The sequence below is a fragment of the Pistacia vera genome, unplaced genomic scaffold, assembly GCF_008641045.1.
Source record: "Pistacia vera cultivar Batoury unplaced genomic scaffold, PisVer_v2 Contig43, whole genome shotgun sequence".
NCBI lineage: Eukaryota > Viridiplantae > Streptophyta > Magnoliopsida > Sapindales > Anacardiaceae > Pistacia > Pistacia vera.
In genome coordinates, this window is record NW_022196257.1 from 919,041 (window position 1) to 943,446 (window position 24,406).

At 34.3% G+C, this 24,406-nt stretch overlaps 1 protein-coding gene and 1 non-coding gene across 9 annotated transcripts; both read left to right on the top strand.

Annotated features, from left to right (window-relative positions):
- Positions 1-170: 170 nt before the first annotated feature.
- Positions 171-23,518, top strand: LOC116143372. 8 transcript variants are annotated; one of them, XR_004130119.1, is made up of 8 exons: positions 171-484; positions 1,003-1,091; positions 1,482-2,630; positions 2,726-2,959; positions 3,041-3,165; positions 3,319-3,581; positions 6,419-7,046; positions 7,136-7,330. XR_004130119.1 is itself a non-coding variant. In XM_031428817.1 (8 exons), the coding sequence occupies exons 1-7, from the start codon at positions 482-484 to the stop codon at positions 22,190-22,192; spliced, it is 1,926 nt and encodes a 641-aa protein (XP_031284677.1). In that variant the 5' UTR covers positions 171-481; the 3' UTR covers positions 22,193-22,198; positions 23,347-23,518. The 8 variants fall into 8 exon arrangements, 7 of the variants coding, with proteins under 7 accessions (XP_031284677.1, XP_031284679.1, XP_031284675.1 ...); XM_031428817.1 differs by lacking the exons at positions 6,419-7,046; positions 7,136-7,330 and adding exons at positions 22,130-22,198; positions 23,347-23,518; XM_031428819.1 differs by having other exon boundaries at positions 5,600-7,330.
- Positions 11,273-11,379, top strand: LOC116143395. Its single transcript, XR_004130123.1, has one exon. It is a non-coding gene; the product is annotated as a small nucleolar RNA R71 (small nucleolar RNA).
- Positions 23,519-24,406: the final 888 nt, after the last annotated feature.

Sequence of the window (24,406 nt, forward strand, 5' to 3'; positions counted from 1 at the left end):
CAATTCATATAATAATAATATAGTATTATATTCATAAAATTTGTAATGGCAAATATTTATCTTCTCTTAATCAGTTAATTAACCCACTAATAAAACCCACGCGCCTCACCGCCGTTATTCCTCGCTTTAGCCGTTCAAATCTTAATTTTCTCTAAAGTCCAAAGCCCATCAAATCATTTTATTGTTCTTCCAGATTTCTTCCACAAGCGAAACTCCTCTCCTTTTGCGATACGGATTCCACCAAATCTGTAAAAGCCTACGTTTTATTTGAAAATTTTTGCAGACCTCTGCTTTTGCGCTTCGGATCACACCAACACTATAAAAGTCTATGCTTTATTTGAAAATTTTTGGTGCAGATTTAGTGTGAATTGAAACTGAGATTTTGATCTTGGCTGGGTTCTGAACTGTCGGTTTTGGCTTTATTTTCTCGGCAAGTTCTCTTCTTTTCTATGGTGAGCGATAGTGTTAATTCATTTCCACCATGGTAAGTTTTTGTTTTTCGAAAAGTTGTATTTTTTGTTTATTTAATTGTGTTTTAGATGTGGGTTGCTTACTTGCTTTTGATGAATGGGTCGTTTTTTATGTTTGAATTTAGTAATGTTGATGGGTTAGATTTGGGGGAGCATTGGTGTAGTCTTAAGTACTGAGAGGAATTGAGGATCGTTTTAAGGTTAATAATAAGTATTTGCGTGGCGAGATAAGTTATTTGATTCAGGCATTGCAGACGGTTTTGATTTTCTAAAACTTTGGACCTGGAGTTCAAAGTGTAAGTGTTTTTTTCTATTGTGGGGTTCCTATGGTGCCTTTGTGAGTGGTTTTGTTAAGCACTCAAGAGAATTGTTTGTAGAGATTTCTAAGTTTTTCTAGTTGCCTATCCTTTTCATGAAGGAGCAAAATTGGGGTCAATGAGTTGTGCTTGGTGAATTGAAATAGTTCTGCTGAGTAATATCAAATGCATATAGGACAAAAAAGGCTTTTTGATTCTGATTTTTTATTTTTTAGGTTAAGACTATTTGTGAGCAGTGCGGAGATCGAGGCTTCTCTGTGGCTTTAATTTACTGTGACGAGTGTCAGATTGCTGCTGTGCATCGGTAAGTTGCAATGTTGGTAATTTATGTATCTTTATTCTCCATATGGTCACTAGAACTTCCGATGGTGGTGCTAGGATGCTACATGGATGTTTATTAGGCATTTTATACTTTTAGCATAAAGAGATGAAATTTATTTTTTTGTAGTGGAGTTGTTACATGAGTGGACTTAACTGAGAAGATTGTAGTTTCATCGTTGCTTGAATCAATATATTTAACCGTATGCATGGATCATATGTACTTTTAACGTCCTAGATGCAATTTCTTTAGGTCTTAAGTTTTAAAGAAAATGTTCTGTGTTTTGTCATGTTGGCTGAAGATTCCTTCATTTGATCAACCTTTGATGCTTTTCTTTTTGTTTTGTAATATTTATTTTGTTTCCTCATTTTCCAGCTATTGCTTAGCTGTAATGCCAGAAGATTTTGAGGAGGAAAGGATTTGGTATTGTGTGGATTGTGAAAAAAAGGTTGCAAAACTGTCTTCTCAAGACAACCTTAACTCTCTTCTGGCCAGGAACTGTGATTCCAGAAATTTAGAAATTGTCCAAGAAACCCAATCTAAGAAGAATGACATTAATAGATTGAAGAAGAAGAAGCAGCTGAAGAGAAGAGACGGTATTGACTCATTGGCTAAAGCAGAGGTTTGTCAAGGAGAAATAAGTCCCTGCAGTCATCTTGAGCTGCATTGCAATGAGAATCATGAAAAAAATAAAGATCAGAAGTTTAGAAGACAAAGAGAACTGGGTGGGAGCAGCTCTAGTGAAGAGGCTGAATCAGTGAAAACAAAACACTCTGTAGCAGCTATTGGTGACTCTAAAAATAACCTAGAGCACAGTTCTGAGTTGCATTGCAGTGAAGGTGATGAGAACAATGAAAAACTTGAAAGACAAATTGAATTGGATGGGAGCAGCTCTAGTGAAGAGGCTGAACCAGTGAAAACAAAACCCTCGGTAACAGCTATTGGTGACTCTAAAAATAACCTAGAGCACAGTTCTGAGTTGCATTGCAGTGAAGGTGACAAGAACAATGAAAAACTTGAAAGACAAATTGAATTGGATGGGAGTAGCTCTGATAAAGAGATTGTAATAGTCAAAGATAAAACCTCTCCAGTGGTAACCAATGACCCTACAGATATCCTACAACACCGTTGTTATGACCATAAACGACCAATTATCAAGGTTCATTATAGTGAGAATGATAAAGGGGATAATAATTTTAAAAGACAGAAGGTGCTAGTTAGGGATGGCACTGATGAAGAAATGGAGTCTGTTGAACTTAAAAGCTCTCTAGTAGCTACTAGTATCTCATTAAATATCCCAACACAGAGTTCTAATGCCCGTGCTGATTCGACCACTAAAGTGTATTGCAATCAGAATGATGAAAATGCTCAGAGTGGAAGACAAAATGGAATAGAGCAGGGCAGCCCTAATGAAGAGGCTGAATCTGCTAAGCATGAAACCTCTCTAGTAGTTACTAGTGTTTTTTCAAATATCAATTACAGTATTTATGTCCCTGCACAGCCAATATTCCAACCAATCTGGAAGTAAGGCTTATATTTATTTGTTTAATTTCTGGCTTCATTATGTTTTCATATCTGATGCAGATAGTAACATGTAAACTGGTTTCTGTCATTGACAGTGTCATTGACAGTGGAAGTTTGTACCTCAGCAATGAGAAATATGGTACTGTTGGAGGACTTGCGGCTCATTTGTCTACCATGGCATCTTCTAGGGTGTTTGAGGAGGCAAAAAGGTTTCCAGAGTTGCTGTGCCTGGAATTACTTCCAAGGTCTGCTGTGTGGCCAAATAATTTTATCAAACGAGGGCCAAGTGATGACAATATTGCTCTTTATTTGTTTCCAAACAATGACTGGTGAGGATTTGACAATGCTACATTAGCTTTGGGTTTGGTTTTCCATATCAGATGTCATTTTAATGTATTTTTATGTTGCAGGGATGGAAAAGTTTATAATAGCTTAGTGGATGACATGGTCAGCCATAACCTTGCCATGAGATCTGTTCTTGAAAATGCAGAACTCCTAGTTTTCACTTCTAATGTTCTGCCGTTCCAGTTTTGGAGTGAGTAGAATATCCTTATTCATTGAAAATACCAGTTTGCTCCATTTTATTCATCTTAATTAAAAAAAAGGAAAAGAAAGAAAGAAAAATATACTATTAATCATCCTTTTTGCACAATCTATATTTATTTGTATTGTTCATTAACTTTTGTAGGGTTTGAGTTGAAGTTTTATTTGTGGGGAGTGTTTAGGGGAAAGCAAGCGTCACGTGTACATGCAACAAAATTCCCGCATGCAATAACATGGTATACACAAAGCCCTGTTAGTCCTTTGAGCCATAGTGAGAAGAATGGCATCAATAGAGTGGAGAAGCTGCAGAGCATAGATGGTATTGGCTCATTGGCTAAAGCAGAGGTTTATCAAGGTGAAATTAGTTCCTTCGGTCAAGTTGAGCCGTTGTTTTCAAATTCCTTGCAGGTGAGATAGTAATTTTTTGTTATTTCTCTTTTTTAATTGATTAAAATTTTAAGAAAATAAAAATTACAATTTTCTCAAAATTAAAATTTTGGAAAGGTTTGAAAATTAAAGAGTTTCGATTAAATTAAGATTCCTAAGAGTTTAAGAGTTTTTTAAATTTTAGATTTTGTGAAAATCTAGAATTTGAGATAAACTTGAGGAATAAGAATCCAATTAAAATTGAACTTTTGGAATTTAATCCAAAGTTAGAGTTCTGATAAGATTATGACTCTTGGAGAATTGGAATTCCAAGACTTTTGGAATCCTAATTCAAATCGGAGATTCTTAGAAAATCTTAGTCGAAAGTGGCATACAAATTCTTAATTTTTAGAAAGTTTAAATTTATGAATTTTTGGATTTTGAGAAAATCCTAGGTAAAATTCATGAATTTGAATTTTCAATTTGAATTAAGGAGAAAATCCTTAATTGTTTAATAAGAAGATTATTGAACGAGATTCATAAACAAGAAGCAATGAAGTTGGAGCTATCAGTTATAGGATAGGCCATAGTGATAGTTATACTGTATGATCTATTTATAGTAATATTCTATATAAGAATAATTTTCATGTAGCTATAAAAAATTTTGGTCCCAATTTAGATTAGTTATAAATAAGAATAATCTCCCCATTGTAGTAAGTTATAATTTTTTTAGGTCCCGTCTTAAGGAACTTATCTCCACATAGTAATAATTATCTGTATATTTCAAAAAATATATGTTATGTTACATTAAAGGTTTAAGATGAATTTAAATATTTATTTAAAGTTGTTTGAGATAATGATTTATGTTTTAGAGTTGTTACTACATCTTTGAACTTGTTGGAGGAAAAAGGAAAGATTTCACTTGAATTGGTTGAACATTGCATGTGTTGTATCATAGTATAATGCATTTATAGAATTTACATTGAGAGAAAAATATTAAAGAGAATATAAAATTTTATATTTTTAAGATGACTTTGCATATTCCCAACACTACATAGATACATGTAATAGTTTTTTTGAAATTGTCTCTCTCTTTTATCAATATTTATACCTTGGATTTGACATGCTCTATTAATTAATTATTAATGTAGTAAAAACTTTACCTTTATATCACTTGCATTAAGGATAACCAGATTAAAACAATAATTTTTGTAGTATTTAAATTAGTTGGGTCTTACCATTATGACTATAGATAAGTTTTACTGTATTAATAATTTAAGAGTTTAAGCATAATTTCCTGCTTGAGGTATTATCAAATAAATTTTTTCCTTCAAGTGTCCAAAGTAACAATTTACTCATTAGTTTGTTAGGGTTTTGTGTTTAATTTAATAGATCAAGTGTAAATAAGGTAATCAATGATGAAAACCCTAATAGAACATTGACAACATAAGATAAATTGTAATTTCAGATGCCTAAGAGGGGTGTGTTTTTTTAGTAATACTCAGAGAGTAAATACATTCAACTTTTAATGTAAATGTTTAAATTACAATATTGTGTTGAATGATTATAACATGCCATATAGAATAAGGAGAGCAAATATGCATATATGTACATGCACACATGCATTATGATTTTAGTTTTATTCTAAAGAATTTAGATAAAACATAGTAAAATCACATTATAATTAAAAATCCTAAAATTTTAAACAATTAAGCAAGAGAAGGTTTTTATGAAAGACCAGATCACCATTGTTGGTCCATTTAGATAGGTTGTTTTATTCAAATTGAATTTTGAATGTATGCTATGTCTTGATGAGTGACTATGTATGATGCCCGGTACATGAGTTTTAGACTTATGGTTGTTTTAATTAATTTGGAAATGCATGTTTGTAATTTTAATTTAAATAGGGCATACGTATTTTACCTTCCCCTCAAATTCTCAATGCACATGCTCTTCTTATCTTAATCCCCTCGAATGTAACTTAAAGTTTTTGAATTTATTGATGTAAATTAATATAGGTTTTATTTTATGTAAATTCAATTTTTGTAATGTAATTGAAGATGGAGATGAGGAGTTGCAACCATGCTTGAAGACACAAACTATATTCTATAGGACACCTAAGTTGACCCATTGGTCCCTCTAAGCTCGAGGAGACCGATTTTAGCTAGGTCATGTAGTGGCACATTTATCTATGTTGTAGTAAGCATGCTAGGTGGAATATTATGTTTAATATGGCTATCAAATACAACAATGTATGGTGAGACCTAAATAAAAACCCTTCAAAATGATATTAAGTCAGACAAGTAACTCGACGCCTTCTATCACTATGGTGTTAATCAAACCACTGTTTGTTGTGACTTTGTTCGTCTCAGTGAAGGGTATACTTTAGCTAGTAGGAGGTTTAGTCTCATTAGAGTTTTTCCTTAATAGTGATGAGTTTGACTTAAATAGTGTATTTTGTTTGTTTGTTTTAGAGAAGGTTGAAAAATGTACTATAAGTGTAACAGAGAAATGCATTTGCTTAGTGCATGTGGGGCATGTAGTATTTACTCTACAAATTCGAGAATTACACTTAGAGGACAATGGTCGATACCATTGAATTATGTAATTGGTTTGTTGGCTTAACTTACATTTGAGGTCATTCGTTGATGCCATTGATAGGTGTAAATTGAGTTTGTTGACCTACCTAATCTATCCATTTTGACTTTTTCACCTTAGCAGAGGTAAAAAATGGAATTGATGGGATCAGTCCATTAGAAGACTAACGAGCCTTCTTGAGAGCTATTAACTTGAGTAAAATAGTGAGAGTATTTATTTAATTAAAGACCTTATTAAATAAATTTAACATGATAATTTCTATGTTTATTTTGCATTTGTAGATTCACAAAATGAGCAATAACAACTTGTCATTGCGATCTATAATTAAAAAAGAAAATAAGCTGGATGAAACAAATTTTACAGACTGATATCGAAATCTTTGAATTGTACTTAAGTTTGAAAAGAGATTATACACCATCGATCAACCTTACCCGGTTGTACCTAGTCTTGATGCCACTCAGGAACAAAAAGGTACTTACCAAAAGTACCTTAATGATGTTGACACTGTCCAATGTATTATCTTAGCATCGATGACACCTGAATTGCAAAAGCAACATGAGAACATGGATGCAGTTGCAATTATTTTACTTTTTAAAGAGCTTTTTCAAGATCGAGCTCAACATAAGATATATAAGGTGTCTAAACTGTTGTTTAGGAGTCGAATGGTTGAGGGAGCCCAAGTTGGCCCTCATGTACCTAAGATGATTGGAAAGAGGAAGGGAAATAGCAAGAGGAAGGCTAAAGCCAAACTCAAGCTTGGGCTCACACCTCAAGATTCTCTAAAGCGGATAGGTATTGTAAGTAAGGATGGGAAGGTGATTTGCTTCTATTGTGGCAAGTCTGGTCATTTTAAGAAACACTGTAAGACCTTCTTAGTAAACAAGAAGAAGTCTGACTCTTCTTTTAAAGGTATGTATATGATTGAGATTAACTTATCTCTTGTTACATCTTGAGTCGTTGACACTAGATGTGGTTTTCATATTTGCACTAATGTGCAGAGACTACGACATAGTAGATTGCTTGCCAGAAGAGATGTGGACTTACGAGTTGGAAATAGAGTGCGTGTTGTTGCATTAGTCATAGGAACTTATTATTTGTCTTTGCCTATGAGCTTGGTTTTGGAACTATTAAATTGTTATTATGTACCTTTGGTTTCAAAGAATATTATTTATGTGTCTGCTTTGGACGAACAAGGATACCGTTTTCTATTACTAATAGATTGTTGTCTTTTAGTTTAAATGATATTTTTTTATGGAATTTGCTTGTTTACATAATGACTTGTATGTTCTAGAACTAAATAATAAAGAAATTCTCAATCTAGAGATTAACAAAGCCAAACATGGCAATCTAAATTAAACATATTTGTGGCATTGTAGATTAAGTCATGTAAATCAAACTCGCATTGCAAAACTCCACAAAGATAGAGTTTTGAATCCATTTGACTTCCAGTCTTATAAGGTATGCAATTCACGTCTATTAGACAAAATGACAAAGTCGTCTTTCTCTGGACACAACGAAAGAGCCATAGAATTGTTAGACATCACCCATAATGATGTATATGGTCAATTAATAGTTCAAGCTAGAGGTGACTATTCTTACTTCATTACATTTACTGATGATTTTAGTAGACATGATTATGTCTATTTAATGAGACATAAATTTGAGTCATTTGACAAGTTCAAAGAATTCAGGAATGAAATACAAAATCAATCGAGCAAAAATAATAAGGTTCTCCAATCTTATCAAAGAGGAGAATACTTGAGCTTAAAGTTTGGTGAATGCTTGAAAAAATGTAGGATAATATCTTAACTCACACCTCCTTGTACACCTTAGCATGAGTAGAGGTGGAACAATTTGGTTAATCGAACTGAATAGTTCTATTTATAAACCAAACTGGTTTTTCAAATGGAATTGGTTAGGACTAAACCAATTTTGAATTGAACCTAATATTCGGTTCGGTTCGGTTCATTAGTTACCCGAATTTGAACCAGTTTTTTAAATCACGACAATTTAACAAAGTAGAACCTACAAAGCATAAATTTAATCAACAACAACTCAACCACCAAATTAATCCATCAATCCAACCTGTTATAATTCAAACAAAACCAAAAACGAAAATACGGAGAAAGTAGACGAATAATTCCCAAGTACTCTTTGGCATTCTGTCTTAATCAATAAATAATCCTCTCATTTCCTAGATAGAGTTGCATGCCCATATCTAACAGTCAGCTTCTCCATCTTCTCACTCTTCATCTCTTTACTAATTAAAGGAGCAAGAGGCACAAGATCATGGTGATGATGATGATGCCTCCCTTCTTTAGGTGCCATACCTATCACTTTAATGTCTTTGGCTGTAGCCCAAGACCTCAAATTCACCAAACCCTTGGCCTCACAAGCATATTATTTCTCAACACCTCAACATCTCAAGAACTTGAGATCGAACTCAGTCCTACTCAATCAAACAAAACCAAAAACAATCAAAACCCATTTCAAATACAAAAAAACAAAAAAAGGGAGAGACGTAAATTTCTCTGATAGGAGATTTAGGTTTATTATTAGCAAAATTCCAAACCCTAGTGGTAGAGGCAGAATCAAATTTAAGCGATTAAGACAATTCGTCACAAATTGGTAACTAATGGTCTAATGTCGTTCATTGTTCGTCGTTCGTGGTGGTTACTAACGTTGTGGTTATCATCGTTCGCCGATGAGAAGAAAGGTTAAGGGTTTGAGAGCATTAGATAAAAGTTGAGAAAGGTTGAGGGCGGTGGTGAGTTAGAAGTTAAGTTGAGAAAGGTTGAGGGTGGCAGTGGGTTAGAAGTTCGATAATCCTATTTTTCATAGTGATTTTGTATTGAATTTTAATAGGAGTTAAGATATTTCTCATACAATTTGGATCATCATTGCTAATTAATTTTATTAATTTTACTTTGCGGGCCTAAATGATGATTTTGAGCATAAATGAAGGTTTTGAGCATAAATTGCGTAACTTGAGCTTGACAACTAGGAATGACCCGAATTTAAAAGCTATGGAAAGCTAAGAAGTAGAGCTACAACTTTCATGTTTTGGGTTTTTCCTAATTCTGACTAGATGATTGTGAAAACTTGGCTTGAAGTTGTAAACGCTACATTGCGAACTGAAGATAACGTCTTTGGACGTGCTTCAGTTTTTTGGCCATAACTTGAGCTGTAGATCTTGGATTGTTCTAATTCTTGAACGAGTAGAAATATAATTGAAAGGGCTACAATTTTTATGTTTACCACTTTTCCAGATTTAGACATTATAGTGCTCAAATTTGGCCCAGAAGATCGTCGTCGCGGTTAAGAAAAAGTTTTGCCGCTTCGAAACTGCGTTAGATGCGAAAAAATAAAACGATACATTTTGGCTTGTTAGGGTTTCATCTTTAAGTGAGAGGGGTATAAATTGACAAGAAAATGAAGGGAAAAGGGTCTTGTTTTGTTATTTAGGAGGTAGCCTTTAGAAAGAGAAGATTATTGAAGATTTGAACTTCAAATTAGAGAAAATTTCTCTATCTTTTGCTTGTTTTTTAATGATGAATCTTGATTCAACTTGTTTTTGTTATTTTATTTTGTTTTTGAGTATGAACTGTTGTTTAGCTAGGGTTTGATGTAACCTTGATACAATGATTCAAATTTATATGAATTGATTTACTTTGAGTTTTAATTTCATGATTGTGTGTTTATCTCTTTGCTTAAGGACTTTTAGATGTTTGATCATTATTCAAATGTGTGTTGTTCACAATGAGACTGAGAAATGATTTGTGATATGTGCCTCTTGGGATAAATACTATAGATTGAGCGAAAATTAGAGATAGATAAACGTGATCTATGAAATCTAGATAGAATTTTACAAAGTTTAAGAGATCTTAAACTATTAAACTTTAATTTTTGGGCTCGAAAGGTTAATAGGAATAGGTGGGGTGACATAACCTGAGAAGGAATACCAAGCAACTTAGGGAATTTGATTTTCTATTAATGAATTAGAACTTGAATAATAGATTCTATGAATCGGGTTAGCGTATCTAGGTGAAATCAATACCTTAACATTTTTTTTTTAGCATTGTTTGATTCATTTGGATTTTGAATTTTGTCTTTAATTTCATTTTTGTCATTTATTAGTTGTTAATTTGTATTTAGTTATTAATATTCCATCAATCCAATTTATTGTTGCTTAAGTTAACACTTAAACTAGAGAAATCGGTACTTAGTAACACTATCCTCGTGGGAACAATACTTTTTTTTATCACTTTATTACTTTTTGACTAATGCACTTGTTAAATATGCATTTGAAATAACGCATCAAGTTTTTGGTTTGAGTCCAATGTTTGGAGTCTCTTCCAACACTAATTTTGACTTGTGCCCACTTACACGAAATTCTTTAAATTGTTCCTTGTGAGGCGAGTTGCTTGGTTGAAATTCCCCAAAGTATTTTGTACACCCTTTCGCTTTGAGATTTTTCGCTTCATGATCTTTCAACTCTTCTCTTTGCTGAGGTTTCTCCTAAACTACACCACTCCTCAATGTTATGAGATGAACCTGCTCTCTAGGATTAACTTCTATTTTGCTTGGCAAGGAACCTTGAGATCTCTTCGTCAATTGTTCTGCCAATTGCCCCACTTGAACCTCTAAAGTTCGAATGGACGCTCCTTGATTGCTTCAAGAGAAATTCGGATGGTTCCTCCATCCCGGATTGTATGTGTTGAAAAAGAGGTCATTCTGCGGCCTTTGTCAACTAGCCATGTAATTTACTTGCTCGGTTGTTGAGAAGATGAAAGGGTTTCCCAGTTGGCATTCCACACTCGCATGGTTTTTTGCACAAAATTCACAAGTTAGAAAAGGTAAGTGAAAAATATTTATATTCATACCTCCCAATTGTTTCTGAAGCGTTGAAATCTGAGCAGATAATGCGATGAAGGCGTCAACTTCATGTAGACCTATGCTCCTCTTAGGCATTACTCGCTCATTGGGTCTTTGGTAGTTGTTATTGGCTATCGCCTCAAGTAGTTCATAAGTATCTTCTAGAGTCTTGTGAATTAACGCTCCTCTTGCCACCACATCTACCATAGTTTGAATATTTTGTAGCATTGTAGAATGTTTGGACTTGTATCCAAACCGGTATACCATGATGTGGACATTTCCTTAACAATTCCATATACCTCTTCCAAGCTTCATATAGTGATTCATTGTTGTCTTGCACGAAAGAGGTAATGTCGTTTCTCATTTTTACTGCTTTCGTTGGTGGGAAGTATTTTGCAAGAAACTTCTGAGCTAATTCGTTTTATGTGGTGATTGTTCTAGTTGGGTGTGACATGAGCCAACCTTTTGCCTTATCTCTTAGTGAAAATTGGAACAATCTATGAAATTGAGAAGTAACTTCTGATATGTGCCTATAGGGATAAATACCATAGATTGAGCGAAAACTAGAGACAAATAAACGCAATCTAGATAGAATTCCACAAAGCTTGAAATCCTTTGAACTATTAATCTTCATTTTGTTGGGTGCGGAAGCTTAATAGGGATAAGTAGGGAAATGTAGCATGAGAATGTATGTTTTACAACTTAGGGAATTCGATTTTCAATCTGAAATCAAAACTCAAAGTAAATCAATTCATATAAATTTGAATTATTGTATTAAGGTTACATCAAACCCTAGCTAAACAACTCAATTCATACTAAAAAATAAAACAAAATAACAAAAACAATTTGAATCAAGTTTCATTATTGAAAAACAAGCAAAAGATGGAGAAAATTTCTCTAATTTGAAACTTAGATCTTTAATAATCTTCTTCTTCTAAGAGTTGCCTTTCAAATGACTAATCAAGACCATTTTCCATTCTTTTTTACGTGAATTTATACCATTCTCACTCAAGGATGAAACCCTAGCAAGTTAAAACGTGCCGTTTTTTTTTTTTTTTTTGGGGATCTGACGCAATTTCAAAGTGGCAAAACTCTTTTTTCGCCGCGGCGACGATCTTTCTGGCTAAATTTGAGTACTATAATGTTTGAATCTGGAAAAGTGGTAAACATGAAAATTGTAGCCCTTTCAGTTATCTTTTCACTCGTTCAAGAATCAGACCAATCTGAAGTCTACAGCTCAAGTTATGGCCAAAATACTGAAGCATGTCCAAAGATCTTTTTTTCAGTTCGCAACTTATTGTTTACAATTTCAAGCCAAGTTTTCACCCATTTCTAGTCAGAATTAGGAAAAATCTAAAATATGAAAGTTGTAGCTCTGCTTCTTAGCTTCCATATCTTTTAAATTAGGTCATTCCGAGTTTCCAAGCTCAAGTTACGTAATTTACACTCAAAATCATCGTTTAGGCCTGCAAAGTAAAATTAATAGATTTAGGTGGCAATTATGGGCCAAATTGTATGAAAAGTATTCTAAAATCTTATTGAAATTCAATACAAAATCATAATGAAAAATAGGATTATCAAAGTTTAATATACAACTAGGGGTTTTTAATTTGAAACTTTATAATCTGGTTTCGGTTAACCAGTTTGGGAAAACCCATAAACCAGAAATCAAACTGGATAACCAGTTTATGAAAATTTTCAAACCAAAACCAAACTAATTTTCAAAAAAATCGGATTTTAGATTCGGTTTCGGTTCGGTTTTCAAACTTTTTTTTCTACCCCTAAACATAATGGTGCACCTGCAATGAGAAATCGAACCTTGCTTGATATGGTTTGATCTCCGATGGGTTTTTCAGATTTACCCACATCATTTGGGGCTTGCCTTAGGGGCTGCAGCGCACACTGAACCATGTACTTTTGAAGTTTATAGATAAGACCCCATATGAATGATGTAATGGGCATAAACCCATATTGTCTTATTTAAGAATTTGAGATTGTGAAGCTTATTTCAAGAAATTGACTTCGAATAAGCTTGCCTCGTTTAAAAAATGTATCTTTGTGGGTATATTAAGGAAACTAAACGATACTACTTCTACTATCCAGATGAGCACAAAGTATATGTTGCTCGTACTGGAGTCTTCTTAGAGAAGGAATTCCTTCTAAGAGGAGATAATGGGAGGAAGATAAAACTCGATGAAGATTTGATTCCACAAGATACATTAGAAGAAGGACGAAACGATGGGCCATAAGAGATAGTTGAACATCATGTAGAGGTTATTCCACGATATTTAGATGAAAGTGAACCACCGCAAGTAGCATAAGAGTTGTGTAGATCTAAGAGAGTACATCATGAGCTTGAGAGGTATAGATTTCTTGTGACTCAACACGGTGATGTACTGGTCTATCAAGATGATAAACCCAAAATCTACGATGACGCTATATTGGATCCAAATTTCGCTAAATTTCTTGAAGCCATGAAATATGAGATGGACTCCATGTACCAGAACTAAGATGGACTATGGTGGATCCACCTTAAGGGGCAAAACCCATAGGGTGTAAATAAGTTTTTGAGAAGAAGACTGACATGGATAGTAACGTGCAAACCTATAAAGCACGGCTGGTTGCTAAAGGTTTTAAACAAAAACATAGCTAGACTATAATGAAACCTTTTTGCTAGCAGTGATGTTGAAGTCCATTCGGATTTTGCTTATGATTGCTGCATATATTGACTCAAGCAAGTAAGATATGTAAGTTGTAGAGGTTCATATAATGAAATTTGATAGATGGATGTCAAAACTGTATTCTTGAACATAAACCTTGTTGAGGATGTCTATATGACACAATTCAATGGTTTCGTTCTTGATGGACAAGCAAAAAAGATATGCAAATTATTGAGGTCCATATATGGACTTAAGCAAGTTTCAAGGAGCTGAAATATCCGTTTTGATGAAGCCTTCAAAGAATTTGAGTTTATAAAAAACGAAGATGAGCCTTGTGTATATAAAAAGATCAGTGAGAGTGCAATTGTATGATTGGTGTTGTATGTTGATGACATAATACTTATTAGGAATGATATATCGAACTTGCAGTCGGTAAAGACTTAGTTATCAAAGTGTTTCTCCATGAAGGACTTAAGAGAGGCAACCTACTTCTTCGGTGTTAAGATTTATTGCGATAGATTACATATGTTGTTTGGTCTAAGTCAAGTACATATATAGACAAAGTGCTGAAGAGATTTAGCATTGAAGAATCCAAGAAATGAGTTCTTTTGATGTCACATGGTGTATATTTCTCTAAAGATGTGTCTCAGAACATGAGATAGAGAGATAAGATGAGTAGGATACCATATGCATCTGCTATTGGATCTATCATGTATGGCATGTTATGTACCTAGATTGATGTCTTATGTGCTTTGAGCATTTGCATTTGTGGGGAAGATGTCACTGAAAATCTCGTAAACCTACGAACAGAGACACAAAAGAGTGAACACGAAGACCTAGAGGCATTGTTGTAGTGTTGGTCGTTGGCACTCCAACGCTTAAGTCAGCATGATTGTGAGGGAATTAAGTAAGGTTGAGAGCGAGAAGGGTTCACCATGAGTGTGAGGCCAGGGAACAACTTATCAACATAGAGTGGTGAGAACTTTGCTCTATGACGATTATCGACATAAAGTAGTCGAAACTTGACTTTACGGTAAAGAAATGCGGTGGTTCTTGAGTGAGCAAGAACTTAGTAAGCTAAAGAAAAGAGTTGTGATTGAATAAATTGTGAGAGGCTTGACCTATACTTTTATAGAGAGCTCAAGGGGTTTGAATCCTTATAGAATTAGGTGTTGTAGTTCATATGGAATTAGGAACACTCGGGGTGTTTGAGTTCATTCCAAGTTAGGATTCCTAGATATGTGAATTTGTGTTGGACTTGAAGTCCTTGAGGAATGAGGAGTCATCATGGGACTTGAACTCTTTAAGGAGCTAGACTCCTAATCAGATTTAGAGTCGTGATTGAGCCTTAGGCCTTGCTTTGTAGGCGGGCTTAGTAGATTGGAAGGCCCAAATAGTAGGTAACTCAATTTAGGGAAGGGGTTTGTTATGAGGCCAATCAGAGTTGGGCCACAGCATTGAGTCATAATCAGTTGCCCAATAAGAATAAAGTTTGTATGGGCAAAAAGTTATGAATTGGAACAAACATCTATCTTATATATCCCCATTTCCTTGGCAAGTGTAAGGTTGATAATCAACACTTCACACTCGGCTTTATTGTTGGTTGTCTTGAAGCCGCAACGAATGGGTTATTGGATAACGTCTCCTTTTGGTGAGGTTAGACTCATCCCAGTGTTGTTCACATTGCTTGATTCATTTACTGACAGATTTCGCTTCAAGGATGGGCAATTTGTGAGGTAGAACATCTTTTTTTCAGCTTGGACAAGTGTGTTAGGTGTGAAATCAGCTATAAAATCTGTCAATACTTGTGACTTTATTGCAGTTAGAGGTTGGTAGGTAAAGTCAAACTAGCTCAACTAAATTGCCCTTTGGGTGAGTTGATTGGACAACTCAGGCTTATGCAACACCTTTTTCAATAGGAATGTGGTGAGGATGGTGGCTGGATGATATTAGAAGTATGACCTTAATTTGCGTGCTATAGTGACTAAGGCTAGAGTGAGTTTTTCGAGCTGGTTGTAGCATGTCTCAATGTCGAGTAGCGATTTGCTAACGTAGTAGATGGGTATTTGTTTTCCATCTTCCTAACTGATCGATACTGCACTGACGACTATCTTGGAAACTGTTGATGGCTGTCTCAAAGATTGCCAGGTAAATGAAGATTCACTTTCCCTCCTTGGGCTTGGATAGTAAAGGAGGCGACATGAGGTACCTTTTGAGTTGCAAGAGTGCCTCTGCACAAGCAAGAGTCCAATCAAACTTCTTTGATTTGCGCAGAGTGGCGAAGAAGAGGTGGTGCTTGTCTATTGACTTAGAGATAAAGCGATTAAGTGTTGATGCTCTATCGGTGAGGCGTTGAACATCCTTGATGTATGTGGGTGAAGGGATATTTATTAATACGTGGATCTAATCAAGGTTGGCTTCAATATCCCGTTGGGTCACCATGTAGCCTAGGAACTTTCCTAAGGAGACTCCGAATGAAAACTTAGTCAGATTCAACTTCATGTTGTATTGTTTTAGCACCTCAAAGGCTTGGTGAAGATACTTTAGGTGTTGCTCGACGATGAGAGACTTGACTAGCATGTCATTGATGTATATTCCATTGTGTCCCCTAACATGTTAGCGAACATTTTGTTGATGAGCCGCTAATAGGTTACGTTGACCTTTTTAAGACCGAATAACATGACTTTGTAGTAGTAGATATCTCTCTCGGTGATAAAAGTTATATTCTCTTGGTCATTTGGATGCATTAGGATCTGGTTATAAACATGCCTTGTTGAAGTTAGTGAAGTCGATGCAGACTCACCACTTCCTATTCTTCTTTCGGACGCTAACGTCATTGGTGAGCCAGTTAGGGTAATGGATTCTCAGATGACCCAATGTCAATAAGCTTCTGCCCCTTTTCATTAATGACCCAATTGCATTCAAGGGCAGGCAGACTTTCGCCTCTTCCACTTTATTGTTGTGTAGTCTAGATCTACATGGAGGCGATGGACCATTTCTTTAGGGTTGATTCCTGTCATGTTGGCGTGTGACCAAGCGAAACAGTCGGAAGTTAATGAGCCTCTTGCTTATGTTTGGTCTCAAATGGGCCCTGATCTGAGTCATCGAGCTCTTCCATGGTTAGTTAGTCTGGATCATCTCAGCTTGTCGGCTCGATCTATAGTTGCTACAAGGTTGACGCATTTGCTTTCAAAGTGTTTTTTTAAGCAATCACAAGATGTTTGTTTCTTGTCTCTAATTTCTTTGACTCCCCATCTAGTGAGGAACCTTATGACTGGGTGGAATGTGAATGGGACGGCTCTCATGCTGTGAATCCATGGTCGAGAACTAGCGTTGTGTTGAGGTTGACTAAGGAGCTATCTAGAACCATGAACGTTGTGTTGAGGTTGGGTAGAGTGATCTCTTTAACTGTATGGGTTTGTTCGCCACTAAACCCAATGAGGATTTTTGACTGGCGATTGATGTTAGACTTATTAATCTCCATCTCTTTCGGCGTGTAGGAACATGATGTTGGCGAAAGAACTGTTGTCGATGAGAACTCTCTTGATTAGGTAATTGGCTATCAGGATCGAGACGACAAGGGCATCGTGGTTAGAGATGGGCGCGGGTCGGGTCGGGTCGGGTTGGGGCTAGGGGAACAAGTCCCCTGTGCCCGTACCCAACCCAACCTAACCCCTTAGGGAAGCACCTGTACCTAAGTTGGGGGTTGGGGAATCCCGACCCTCGCGTCACGGGGAATTTTTCCCTCGTGTACGTAGATTAATCCCCACATGGCATTTATTCAATATGCATGGTGATTTTAATAGACGTATTTGTAAACATGCAATCAAACACTTTAAATATTAAAAAAATGAGACTATTTGATTACATGCATCAAATTAATTAATACATATAGACTATAGTTTATTTACAAGAATATTTTAAGGATATAATTGAGTTTTCATTTACATATAAAGTTTATACTATAAACTGTAGACTCAACTTAAATAAAAGCTTATTATGGATGAAAAACATGTCAATTTGAGAGATTAATTGTGTAATTATAACAAACCATATATATTAGATTTTTTAATTGTTTTCTTTAACCTGGTTTTTTATTAACATTTTCTTTTAATCACTTTATAGGGTTATCAATTATATCATATTTTCAATTAATTATAAATGCGTTTAATATAAATCAATTTCTTCCAAAAAGCAAATAAGTAAATAATTTAATATATATATATATATATTAATTAGATTTTTTTAATTGTTTTCTTTAACTTGGTTTTTTATTAACATTTTCTTTTAATCACTTTATAGTGTTATCAATTATATAATATTTTCAATTAATTATAAATGCGTTTAATATTAATCAATCTCTCCCAAAAAGCAAATAAGTAAATAATTCAATAAATTTTAACATTGGACAATTTGGAGTTTTGGACTTATAATTTTGTACTTTAAAATCAATAGTTCCAATTTCTATGTAATAGCTAACTTGGTCTTATAATAGACTTGTTCATCTATTAGATTATGTTAACATGTTAAGAGTTTACATTTAATTTACAAATTATTAAATTAAAATGTATAGTCACATAATATATTTTATTTATGTTTGAGAATAAATTAATATGATTCATTATAGGCTATAATTCATTAATTCATTACATTGTTAACAATAAAAATAATAAAACTTCACATAATGGAAATATTATTCCGTTATTGAAGATTTCGGTGGTGTTTAGTTTTAAAAATTAATAATTTAAAGACTTCTTTTTTTAATTGCATGATTATGGTGATTATATTTGGCACTAAAACATAATTACTTAATTTTTAATTAGAGAGGGAGAGACTGAGAGAGGGATATATTACTGAGACCATTTTGAATTATTAATCTTTACTTAAAAGTATTAAATATTCTTATAAAACAATAAATTTTAGTCTTTAATCAAATATCAAAATATATTCATTTTATGCCTTACAATTACTTTTATTACATAAATTAAAATATTCAATAATAAATTTAAGATAACAATTACAAAATTTATTCTATCACATGATTCATAGGATGATCATTTTACATAAAATATATTATCTTATACAAAATCATATAAAATATATAATTAATTAATTATATATTTTTGGGGTGGGGCATGGCCCTACGTGGATACACCCATCCCTAAACTCGCCTCGCCCCCGCACTTGGGGAATACTTTTCTCCCCATACCCGACCTTATCCTCGAAGTTCTCGGGGAATCCTTGACCCATTTGGGGTGGGTAAAAAGGCCCATCTCTAATCGTGGTGAGGGTTGACAAGCTTTGTTGCTTCATTGTCCATGAAGCTTATAGTTGGTCAGCACATTTGAGGGTGGTTGTGGAGATCGAGTCTTTGGGTTCACTACAACTCTTGCATGTCACTTGGCGGTGGAGTAGATAATTTTGCTGACTTCTGACCCTTTGGATATGACATTGACAATTCTCTTTGGAATTGACTCGTCTGGTTGGGTGGTGGTTTGACCATCTCAGTTGGGCGAAGGTGCTTTTCCCTTTCTCAATTAGCAAGTCTTAGAGATGCACCCTCTTCAGCAACTCTATCACCTTGAGTCAAAGTGCAATATAATTAGTTGTGTTGTGTCTATGATCCCCATGAAATTCACACCACTTGGTGGTATCACATTTGTCGCTCGGGTTCTTGGGTTTGGTGAGCCAGCTTACTGTGTTTCCCATTGTTTTCATGATATCGATAACCTCAGTCGACTCGACAATGAGATTGTTGTTAGTGTATGCTCTAGAAACCATTTATGTTGTCGGTTTCAGAGCATTTTATCTTGTATCTATATATTATAAATAATAGAAGAAATAGTTCTTCAGTTCATATATATAAACTACTTTCTTTATTCTATCATGCATTTAAAATAAAGTATGTATATGAATTATCCAGATAATTCATTTAATCAGTAAATGGATTTATCAAGAGGTTCCTTGTGGAAGCAATATTATTTGGGCAACTATATTGCATAGTAGGTATACTAGAGGTTTCCGAAAGATACCATGAGTTGATATAAGTATGGATGATGATGATAGTTATGTCACTAGGACATTAGTATGGATTAGCGGTTGGTGAACTGTTTTTCGAACATGACCAAATAACGACAAACCACTTGGAAAAGCACATAGTCTATGATTTATCGTTTGGTTATCAGTGCGTGATGTAGTCCTTTGACCTGAGACATCGTGGTTGGATTTGATATAGATGCGTATGGTTTATATGGTGTATAAGTACGAGACTAGTCATGTTTCGTATGATAAAGCTTATTTGGTCATGTGTTGTTCATATGTAGAAACGAATAATTGTCAAGATGGGATCCATTGACTCGGAAATATAGGATCAAGAGTACCGCTAACTAGTGGTGTTCAAAAGAACCGTTGGGAACCGGAACCGTTGGGTACCCTAAGTTTGGTTCTGGTTCCGGTTTTTACCCAGAATCGATCGTCAACGGGTAGGTTCTAGTTCCAAAAATTTGAACCGACACTGTATGGTTTCGGTTCCTACAGTCAAGAATCGGAACCGGAACCGAGAACCGGGACTAAAATGAAATATTATTAAGGAGTGGGGGGGTTTGTAATTTACCTGCCACATATAAAAACTTCAGATTAGGGCAAAAAATTTCATTGTTTCTTTCTTCCCTTCCCAGTTCTCTTAGTCTGTGTTGCTCTTTCTCTTTATTCACTCGCATCTATGTCGCTCTTTCTCTTACTCAAACAACATTCACGCGCAAATAAAAGACTCCTCTCAAACTCAACTCCCAACTCAACTCACTTTCAAAAATTTTCCCTTTTAACTCAAAATGCTAACCCCTCACTTACCCACTTCCACACTATTCTCGAACTTCACTTCAATTCACTTTTCACCTCTTTTACTCACATACTCAGGTCAATTTTTTTTTTTTAATTCTTTTTCTAATTTGTTTTTGTATTTTCTTAGTGGGTTCTTGTTCTTTATGACTAATGAGTAGAAGGTTTCTTCCTTTGGAGATGTTGATGCTGAAATGGGAAGTGAGGGTTGTCAGTGTTTGAAGTTGAAGTTGGTTTGTTTTTTGAAACAAAAATATCTTGGAGTGTGGTTTTGTTGATTTTTTGTTCTTGAAATTGTAGGGAATTGTTTTGTCTGCCATTGTTGATCTTGCCGCTTGTGCTATTTCAATTTTGTAATTACAACTTTTTAATTTAATTTTGTGGCAACGAAGATTATGTTCAGGCATTGCATTGTTGGCACTTCTTAAATATATTTCAACTCTTAACACTGAATTTCTTCAGTTTCAGTAATATGCAGACGCAATGTGTTCGATATAATGCTCAACAGAAAGTTTTTATATAGATTTTCGGGGCGGCGGGGGGGGGTAATGAATTTTACAGGGTACCCAAAACTGGAACCAGAACCGGAACCGGAACCGTTGTTACAGGTTCTAGGTATCTAGGAACCGGAACCATCGGTTCTGATTCTGGTTCCAAAATTCAGGGAACCGTCAGTTCCGATTTTTTTTCCAAAAATGTAGGGTACCCGGAACCAAACACCCCTACCGCTAACTCCATTCGGATCCGGGTTCTTGGGCAAACTTCGATAAATGTCGGAAACCAAAACCTCTGGCTAGAGTATATCACTAGTCACACGAAAGTAATTTCATGATAACAAGTTCCGGACATATTGATCGACGATTCAGTAGAAAATCGAATTTAGAATTTTGATGTTCTATGAATCCGTGCTCGATCGTGTTATATCAATAGAGAGACTTTATCTGCATGACATATATAATCTGTAAAAGGGTTGATGAAGTCTTTCTTCATCGTAGTTTTGGGACCATGACACACTGCTAGATATTAACTATAGTCGTTGGGTCTCCGGACAAGTTTTCAGATTGATCTGGAACTGGCTCACGGCTAATCCACGGTGGACCTACATGATCACAACAATAGCCTTGTGAAGCTAGAAAATGATAAGAAAGAGAAATGATTATCCTAAGAGGGCTATCACCTTCCGAGAGTAATGACATAATTTCTATGGTAATTGTTACGTAAAAATTTATTCATGATATTTAAAAGGTTAAAATGGTCAAGTAATAATTAATTGTATTTAATTAAGATATCTTAAAGTATTAAGATAAATGATATGGAGTAGAAATAACCTGTTAAGAGTTAAAGGGTTAAAAGGTAAACTTACGGGTTGTTAATGTAAACTAGTGTAGTTTACATGGGCCCTTGAATAATATTGATTATTCAAAGGCCAAATTACTAAATTCTTGGGCTTATTTTAAAATAAGATTTTATTAGAGCATACAAGTAAAAAGAGGTAATTAAATATTGACCCATGTATATATAAATGCTAAAGTTGCCTTTTAGAAATTGTGAGTTCATTTTTCCACTTAAAGAAAAATCTCAAGCTCTCTCTCAAGTTTGGCCTCTCCCTTTTCTCTCAAGGTGGTGTTAAAGTGTGGAGAATTCATCCTTTTGAATCTTGGCTTCATCAAACCTAAGCACTAAGAGAAGGTACAATGTTTATTTATACTTTATTTGCGGTTTTTAAATCCTTTAATCTATAATTTTGCATGCATGCCTTGTTTACATGCTTGCCATCAATTTTTCCGCCACTTCTTCATGGTTCTTTCAGATGGTATTAGAGCTTCAAAGCTTCTTGCATCTCAGTTTTGAGCAAAAGTCATGTTATTCCATGTGTTCACATGTTCATTTTACATGGTTGTGTTTGCATGTTAATGTTTTGGTTCAAAAAAATGAGATTTTCATCCCAATTCTTCACATGCATGTCTCGACCAGAATTAGGTCAAAGGAAAAAGAGTTTTTCATCTTGCTCTAATATAATTAGATGAGTTAGAATGTGACGTTGTATCCATGGATGATGGTTGTTGCATGAGATGTGATGAGAACTACATGTATATGTTTGTATTGTTTTATTTTGTATATTTGTGAGCTAGGATGTCTTGTTATTTGATAATAAGCTTATTTATTTATGTTTATGACAATGGATGATTAAATCCTAACATGCATGTTTTGAACTTTGCATAAAAAATTGTTTTTGTTTTCTTCATTTTGTTTGTCATATTCGGCCATGACTAAATTTTTGCCATAAAATTTGTCATCTCATTCATGCTTTGATGAATAATGTTTTGGAAGTTATTCCATGATGTATGCTCACAAGATTTATTTAAGAAATAATCATGCATGTTCATATCCATGACTTTGATTAAATTATTTATGCTTTGACATGCTAAAAGTTTTATACTTTAATTTGATTAAAGTGTATTTTGTATGAAGTGTGTACAAATGTTGCAAGTGGTTAGTGGTGAAAAATAATGATGGCATAAAGTTATGGATTATTAATTCATGTGATGAATTATGGAGTTATATGCATGATATGTAATTTGATCAAATTATCATATAATGCATCATTGCATAACATAAATTATTATATTTTTGAAATGTAATAATTTGTTTTTGAATTGATTAAAACATTGATGACACAAGATGACATGAGTCTTTTTTTGAAAAGATAAACGTGTCATAAAAAATATTATTTTATTTAAAGTGACTTGTGTCATAGAATGATTACGCTAGAAGTAATAAAACTCATTTATCTATGCCATGCAGCAACAACATCTCATGTATTTATATCTTTGTAGGTACTTTAGAATAATTCTGAGGTGACAAAGGACGAGATCATTTTGAGAATGGCAAATGGGGCACGAGTTGTAGCCGAGGCCATGGGGACTTGCCTAATAAGACTACCTTCAGGACATGTTTTGAATTTGTATAAAGTGTTATCTTTTGATAAAGCTAGTAGGAACATCATTTTTGTATCTGTTATATGTAAATATGGTTATGTAATACAGTTCATCGGAAATGAATGTTCAATATATTTTGGAAATATATTAGTTGGAAAAGCTTTAAATACAAATAGTTTGTATGTCTTGGAACAAAATGATCATGCTTCAATCAATACCATTTCAAATAAAAAAAACTCGATCTGAATCAAGTCTTAAAATTCTATGGCATCATATATAGATTGGGTCATATAGGAGAGAAAATATTAGTACAACTTGGAGAAAGTGTGATCATAAACTCATTGGGTTCTGAACCCTATCTAATATGTGAATCATGTCTACAAGGTAAGATGACCAAGTTTCTCTTTAAGAATAAAGGAGAGCAAGCTAAAGAATTACAAGGACTCATACATACAGATGTATGTGGACCATTTAGTACATTAGCCAGTGGAGGATTTGAATACTTCGTTACCTTTACAGATGATATGTCACGATATGGGTATTTGTATTTAATGACATACAAATTTGAATCCTTTGAAAAATTCAGAGAATTCAAAAATGAAGTAAAAAATCAAACTGGAAAGAGTATTAAAATACTACAATCAAATCATGGAGGTGAATACTTGAGTACAGAGTTTCAAGAGTTCTTAAAAGAAAATGGGATCATCTCACAATTAACTCCTCCATATACACCCTAGTTTAATGAAGTGTCTGAAAGGAGAAATCATACCCTATTGGATATGGTGCGATCAATGGTAAGTTTTACAGACTTGCCAATGTCTTTGTGGGGATATGCTCTCCAGGCTACTATACACATCCTTAAGAGTGTCTCATCTACATCTGTCCAGAAAACTCCGTATGAGATATGGTATGGAAAACGTTCAAGTCTGAATTACATGAATATTTGGGGTTGTCCAAC